General features: G+C 51.0%; 1 protein-coding gene across 1 annotated transcript; it reads right to left on the minus strand.

The window, feature by feature from the left end:
• Positions 1–248: 248 nt before the first annotated feature.
• On the minus strand, positions 249–7,550 carry LOC122897387 (nuclear RNA export factor 3-like). The gene is given in 17 exon segments (XM_044235605.1): positions 249–595; positions 1,133–1,205; positions 1,768–1,810; positions 1,903–2,018; positions 2,130–2,188; positions 2,309–2,416; positions 2,556–2,611; positions 2,703–2,771; positions 3,122–3,158; positions 4,979–5,075; positions 5,454–5,555; positions 5,712–5,781; positions 5,904–5,984; positions 6,097–6,201; positions 6,298–6,381; positions 7,104–7,257; positions 7,479–7,550. Coding segments are annotated over 17 exon segments (1,461 nt in total). The 5' UTR covers positions 7,499–7,550; the 3' UTR covers positions 249–408.
• Positions 7,551–7,751: the final 201 nt, after the last annotated feature.

A 7,751-nucleotide genomic window follows, 5' to 3' on the forward strand; every position in this document is an offset into this window, starting at 1 on the left:
AAGCACAGGTGACATCCATTAAAACTAAAGCCAGAGACAATCTGACTGCACAGTACCATGTCCCAGTCTATGCAAAAGGAGCCCACCACCACATTTATCACAACTTAGGCAATGGAATGAGCCCTGTGGCACAGTGCGTACTGGGAAAAACTCCTGAAACCAAAATGTCTGCCAATAAAGGTACAGGTCCATGGATTTAGGAAAGTAATGAACAACTGTTAACAAAAAAAAAAAGTGGGCTAGCTAAAACTAAGTAAGTAAGTAAATGTACAAATAATTAAAAGAAAAAAACCTGCTTATCTTATAAGTAGTGAGTGAACTAAATAAGCAAAACAAATTACCTGCAAGTTGACATGATTCAATCTTGGCTCCTCCCAGCTCCCTCCTATCCCCATGCACCCCCAGCACTCACTTCTGAGACCACTGGAGATTCATCCCAGACTGGGTGGAGAAAGTCTGCCCCATTTCCTGCTGCTTCTGGCAAAGGGTGGGCCAGGAGCTGCAGGAGGGTGTGGGCACTGGGACAGAGGATGTGCTCTGGGTCTCCTTGGGGCTGGCGTCCCTCACAAACAGATCATCATTCACGATGCATAGACTGAAGGGTAAAAAAATGGGACCTTAGAAATTGGACAGATTGTCAACCCCACGCCCCAACAATGATCCTGCTCCCACTGCCACACAGTAAGCAAGTTCTTTCCATACCCCTACTGTGCCTGCCACCCAGGTTCCTTGGCTGATACCTCTACTTTTCCTTCACACTTCACAGAGCCAACCTTTGGAGAGACTGTCTAACCAATTTCACTACATTTAGAGGTTTATCCCCAAACCACAGGCAAATTTACACCCATATTTACACTGCCAAAGAGTGGACAGTCTAATATCCGTTTTTCAGAGGAAGTCACTGTGTCACAAAGAGATCATGTGACTTGACAAAAGTCACAAAGCTAGTGAGTGTTGGGATGAGGGAAAGAACCCATAATCTGATTCCAGAGCCGATGCTCTTAATCACTAGGAGACACGATTCCTTGGTTATACCTGTTGGCTTTTCACAACCCCAAAGACTGTACCTCCCCATTCACATACCCCAGAACTCATACTGAACTGGGTGTTCCACCCACAACACAGCACTCACCTGTAATTGCTGATAGGAGTAGCAATGAAGGTCCGAGTGAAGGCACGAACAGAATCCTGAGACATGCCTTCCACTTTAACAACGAGCAACAAACAATACCCCCTTAGCATTCCAACATGCTTTACATACTCACATAGTACTCCCCAGTCAGGGTCTGACTTGACATTCATGCTGAAGGGGACAGTTGTTCTCTGGGGAGCTCAGGGTGCTCTGAATGGGGAAGGCAATCTATTCCCAGTGACAGGGACCCTACCATGTGCTGGGACCATTGAAAATGCACTTCAAAAGTGCATTTGATGCATTTCTCACAGCTTCTCAAGAGATGGACATCATTAGTTCCATTAACATTTGAGTAAACTTATAGGTTAGGAGCCCAAGGTCACAGAGTAAGGATCTAGAGTCAGAACTGTCCAACTCCACAGACTGTGTCTCTAATGCCCAAGCGGTGTAGGGCAGGCAGGCATAGACCTAATTCAGACCAGGATGATCTGAGGGCAGAGTGGAGATGGGAGAACACAGCGGGAATAGGAAGAGAAAGGAAGGCACCAGGTAAGCTGGGAGAGTTCTGAGAGGGAGCCCAGCCAGCGGGGAGAGAGCAGAGGGGCATCTGGGGAGGAGTTTATGCACACACGCACCTTCCTTGAACACCCCGTTGACAGAGAAGCAGAGCATCCTCTCCTGAAAGGGAAGAGCCCAGGTGCTAAGTCACCTAAACTTCCTACCCACCCATGGCTTTCTGGGTCTGCCCTTGGGACGAAGGAGGTGCTCACCGTCTGGAACCACATGTCCACCACGAAGGAGCTGAGGTCATGCTGAGTTTTGGGCAGCACACAGAGGGAGCGCATGACGTCACATTTTGTATGCTTCAGCAGCTGAACACGCAGGGCTATGGGCGGAGGAGAAACAAGCAAAGGTCAGGGGTTGCCACACCCTGGGCCCTGTAATTACCCCCGCACACCCCCTTTCCCTTTCCCAGTCTTCCCCATCACACACGCACAGGGGTCCTTGAGCTTCTTCATATTCCTGCTTTCCTTGAAGTACTCGCACAAGCTGCTTCTAGCAGAGAAAGAGGAAAAGGAGGTGGTGGTGTGGCCAGTGTGGGTGATTCCAGGAGCTGCCCTGTGTCCGCCAGGGAGCCACAGGGCCCAGGAACAGAGACTGAGCTTTGCTACTCACGGGCCTGGGTCCTCGGGGCTGAAGGGAATGGCCAGGGAGAAGCAGGCCTCTTCGTGGTAGGCACCGAGGAGACCCTGACGGTCTCTGGAGTCGTAGATCAAGTAGTAACTGTGGGAGAGTAATGACAGCAGTCTATCTCTGTGGTCTGGACCCCAGATGAGATATCAAGACCGAGTCAGCAGTCCTGAGCTTGGGTGGCCTCACCCGTCCTAGCCATCCCCTTCCCCAGATTCCCAGGAGTACTCACTGCTGCAGGAATTGAAGGATTAGACGCTTCAGGGCATCAGATCCAAAGAAGCTTCCCTGAAATCACAACAGTCCTCAGGACCACGGTTGTGCACTCAGGACCACGGTTGTGCACTACCCAAAACCCTGCTTGATCTGCCCTCCTTACCCTGCAGGTTGGTAACCACTTGTGGGCTGCAATACCAATGGTGGTTGGTGAAGGTGACTCCTGGCTGTCCTGGGGAAAGGAAGAGGGAGTGGGCAGTGCAGACCAGGAGCTAGTGCTGGACAGTCAGGGAAAGGATGGGCCTTGGGGAGGGTGAGGGTCAGAGGCCAGGTGCAAAAGGGCCCTGGAAATTACATGGGCAAGACTACATTTGGGATCACGGTCTTGGGGTTCCTGACGCCCCTGGAGAGCGTGGTTGAAGAAGATATAGAGCCCTTGTTGGGTTCCCACGTGGATCTGGACCTCCATGATGTTTAAGAGTCATGAAGATTGTAACTTCTTCAAGACCTAAATGGCTTCAGGGCTGGTTTGGGGCAGCATCAGTGCCAGTAGAGAAGTCCATAATCAAGAAATACACCTACCAGGCATAATAACTTGGGAAACAATTCCAGGATGGAGCTGCAGAAATCCAGACAAAACAGAATAGTCGGTGAAACTTTGCAGGAGTCCCTCATCATGGGAGCAAGCACAGTTACACCTGACACACAGCCCAGTATGTCCCACCTACACTGCAGTGTCCCAGCCTTCCAGCGCCTTTGGCTCCTCCCTTGCAGATGGACCTAGTGGGAAAGCACATACTCTCTTTTCCCCCTCTCTCTGATTCCATTCCTCTGCTCCACCCCTTCCTCCCCCTCCCACTGGGTGGATCCCACCTAGACTCTCCTGAATCTCATCTCCGGTGCCACCAGAAGCAACAGTTGAAGCCCAGGCTTCAGGGCTGCCTTCCACTTTCTTGCTCCCTTCCTTCCTTCCGGTCCAAACCAAAGGCTCCAGAGAGAAGAGGCAATGGGGTGGGAGACGAGGACTCTGCTACCTCACTAGGGGTCCAGCATTCTGTAGGGCCATGACACCCCCCAGGGGTGGCTCAGGATGCTGGGGCGGGGAGGTGACTGGGGCAAGACCCAGGAGGCAGGGAGGGAGAGGGAGGTGGATGAAGACAGAAGAGGGAGTGAAGGTAGGAAAGGAGAGATGAGAGAGACATAGGGGAGTAGAGATAAAGGAGGGAGAGAAAACAAAGCAAAGGGAAGGGGAAAAAAAAAAAAAACAGCTCTAACCTGGTAGGGGGGTCAGGGAGGAAGAGAGGAGAAGGAGGAAATGGTTCCCTGACTATAGTCCTTCCCTCATCTGCCCTGGCTGGCCCTGGCACCCAAGGTAAGAATGGAAAACAGGTAGGTGTTGGCCTGGGGGCCCACTGCATGCTGGATGAAACTTTGAAACTTTGTCACCTGCGTGAGCTCAGTCTGAGCTGGGCATGGGGAACGAGGCAGCCATGGGGGCAGGAGAACTACCCCAGAAGGAGTAGAGAGGGTCAAGCCCCAGGTCAGCAAGGAGCTGAGGGTCTGTGGTTCCCTCTTATGATCACTGCCTTCCCTTCTGTTGGCCCCAGTGCACCTGTGCCTGTCCCAGTTGGTTATTTGCCTGAGGGATCATAACCATATCGGACTACCCAGGGCTCCTCTGAAGGACCAGTCAGGATGATGTGCCTTGTGGAGGGAGGGGAGGGGGCAGTGCCTCTGAGAGGCCTGTCCTTCTGCCCTCTCAAGCACCTCTGCCCTCTGCCTTCCATTCCTGCCTCAGGAAGCCCTCTCTTCACTGGCAGTCACCTACTTCTGGCCCTCAGACTCAGGGAACCCTGGTTTCTCTTACGGAGGGCCGAGCTCCTGGCCCCGAGTCAGAGGAATGGATGTCATGATGGCAGACCCCCAGAACCTCGGCCCTCAGCGTGGGGCAGGAAAGCCACCAAGCCAGCCTGAAATTGGAGGGGGGACACATTTGGTTCGGAAAAAGGAGAGTACCTCTCAGAACAAGGGAGGGAAGCCCTGTCTTGGCAGGGAGGCAGGAAGTCCTGTCTCAGCATGAGGCCCTGGGTGGGAGGACCCTTGTCAGTCCAGGTCACAGCATGTGGTTCAAAGTGGTCACCCTCGTCCTAGTGAGGAAGGGGAGCCCTGCTTCGTGGATCACGCTTTGGGGAGGGCATTCTAGGGAAGGCTGGGTGCAGACAACCTGCAAAGGGACCTCAGACCAGACAAACTGGTGAGCAGGTCAGACGAAGGGAAGGAGATGTCCAAGCACAGGTGAGGGACACAAAGAGGAGAGCACAGGGACTCTGGTGCCCCCCCCCCCACACACACACAAAGGAACAGAGCTGCTGCCTCCTCCAAACAGGAACCGTCAGGCATAGTTCAGAATCCCACGGGGTGACACAGTGTACAACTGACCTTATGTTGGTTGATTTATCAGGGAAGGCGGTGCACAGGGTGCTTCTGTCGGCAGTCATCTCTTCTGGCTGCAGACTTTTGCCCTCGTCCAGCTCCTCTAAAGACATCACCTATAATTATGGGGAGGAAGCACATGGAGCAGAGAAAGATGGCCAGGATGACCCTGCACACCCATCCCTTCCCTTTTCAACAAATCCACTTCCCTGACTCTTGTCACCATCCCATGAGCACTCCCATCCTCCTTTCAGAGAAGGATCTGGGTACCACACCTCACCTCACTGTTGGAGAGGTTCAAGTTCTTAATGCCAGGGGCATTCTGCCCATCCAGCTGGCAGGGTGTCTTGTTTCTCAGGTTCGAGGGTAAAAGCTATGGTGAGGAAAAAGTTAGAGTGAGGACCCCCACAGCGGATATCTGAGACCAGTCTGCCTCTTCTACCTAATCTCTCCCACTTTCACCACCAGTCTTGGCACTGGCTCTGAGTCCTCATCTCAGGCATGTTCTTCTCATGGGTCTTCAGGGAGGCAGCCATGCTGTGTCTAGGCTTTGGTACCATTTCAATATCATGGGTGATCAAGTCTCCGAGAAGCCAAGAGGAGGGAATCAGAGGGCTGAGAAAGGCCCAGCTGGTACAGCTCCAGCACCAGCCCCTCCCCACATCACCATCGCTAAGTCTCCTTTTCCAGACAGGCTCCTCTGCCCTCGCTTGCCCTGGAATCACTGCTGTAGACATACCAGGGGCAAAGCAGACTCTCTGGATGTTAAGAGATTGCTGGGAGCCTCCATATCATTTGTTCATGGTCAGCTGCAGAGTTAGAGGTGGAATCAGTGGCTCTGAGTGTTTGAGGTGGAGATGGGGTGCAATAGGTATTTGAAGAAGATGTGGGCCTGGATGTGGGTGCACAACTAGTCTTGAGTCAGCATTACCTTTGTCTGCTCCACCTTTACTGACGTCAGCTCCTTCTGCACAGAGTGGGGTGTGTCAGAGGGGTAGATAAAGATAGAGATCTGTAGGGAACCCAAGAGGGGCTGGGTAAGTACCAGGAGATCTGACACAAGACCTTGCCCCTCTCCCGCCCTCTTGCCCCTAACTAGCCCCAGTCACGCCCTTGACACTCACCCTTTCATTAGCCTCATCCCAGATCTTGCCATTGACATTCTTCAGTGCAAAGGCAACGCTGGCATCCTCAACAAAAAATTGGGCCTGCATTCTCTCATAGTGAAACTATAGGGATAATGGCAAGAGAAAAAAAAAATATGAGACCCCAGCCACTACTCATCTGCCCTGTTTCTTCTCATCTGCTTCACTGTTTTCTCTTACCTCAACTGGGGTGAAGGGGACACTGCATTGTCCCTGAATCAGATCCAGCAGCCACTTCTCATCATATTTGATGCCGAATGGGATCTAGGATCCAGAGATGGGAGAAAAGATGGGAGAAGAGATTGACACAATGGAATCCAAGGTTAAGATAAGGCCCAACCATGTCTTGCTTTCATACCTTTTTCGGGGGGGGGGGCTATGGAATAATTTCTTATAATAAGATGTTATCCATCATTGCAAACTTTTGCACCAGACATGGATTTCCTAAATAACCTTTCTTTCCATTCAAACACCTTTCTTCAATTAATCAACTTAAGATGTTTAACATATACTTCCTTTTATAAAGTCCCAAGTGATCCTAGCTCAAGGCAGGATGCCTCAGCCTGCTTCTCCAACAGGGACCCCAGAGACTCCTACTTCTTCAGCAGGGACCCCAGAGACTCAACCTCCTCCCACACTCAGCTAGAGCTAAACTGAGCCTTCCAGTGTGGAGTTGCTCCATCTCCTTGGCTGTAGTTTCCTCCGCTCTGTAGTTTCCTCTGCTCTTAGTCAACTTACCTGATTCTCCCTGTAGTCAGTCCGTTCCCTTTATACTGCTTTTCTGAGTCTGCCCTTACTTGATCTAGGGTATTAACTAGGATATTAACATATGTGATGTCGAAAATGTGACAATGCCAGTAGTAAAAAATGCCAATTACCCACTCCTCTGCCCCCAGAAAAGTACCTAGCATCTCTGCATGAGTCCAACACAGTTCCCTCTGTTCACCTTCTTCTACGTATTCAGTCCACTTTGCCAGGATACTCACAATGATCTTGAACCATTTCCCTGTGGTCTCATCCTGCTTCTCCTGCTCCATTCTCCTCTCTGGAGGCTTTTGCTCTCCCTCCATGTTAGTCTGGGTTTGGTCTTGTTTCTGAGAATTGCCTCTCCGATGACATGGTGGAACAGCATAGGGAGCGCTGTGGGGAAGTGGAGAGAAGGAAGTAGTCCACACGTGCTCAGAAAGTCTTCCATTACACACTTGCCCACTGATACCAGGGTACAATAAAGTTTGCTCAACCATTAACCTGATTCTATCATTCTTCACTCTTCTAGGTTGGAGAAGAGAATGACATATTCTACCTCAGGCCTATGCACTCCACTGGCTGGTACATTTCAGCTATGCTGACTGATCACTTACTATCTCACTCGGGTGCTCATGTGAGCTCCATTTGTTGCTGGATCTCCATCTTGTTGCTGGTGGGATGAAGGATGAATGCCAGAACTAATTTGTTCAGACCAGTTGTTGTATCTCCTTCGGTAAATACCCCAGCATCTTGTTCTTCTTTTTAAGGGGTTACCCACATCATTATGTCCTGAAATTGAGAATAACACATCAGTGGTCCCCATACCACAAACGGTTCTGGGGAAATATCATGGGTTGTGAAGAAACATCACTGACTTTATCATCTAA

This window comes from Neovison vison, chromosome X (genome assembly GCF_020171115.1).
Source record: "Neovison vison isolate M4711 chromosome X, ASM_NN_V1, whole genome shotgun sequence".
NCBI lineage: Eukaryota > Metazoa > Chordata > Mammalia > Carnivora > Mustelidae > Neogale > Neogale vison.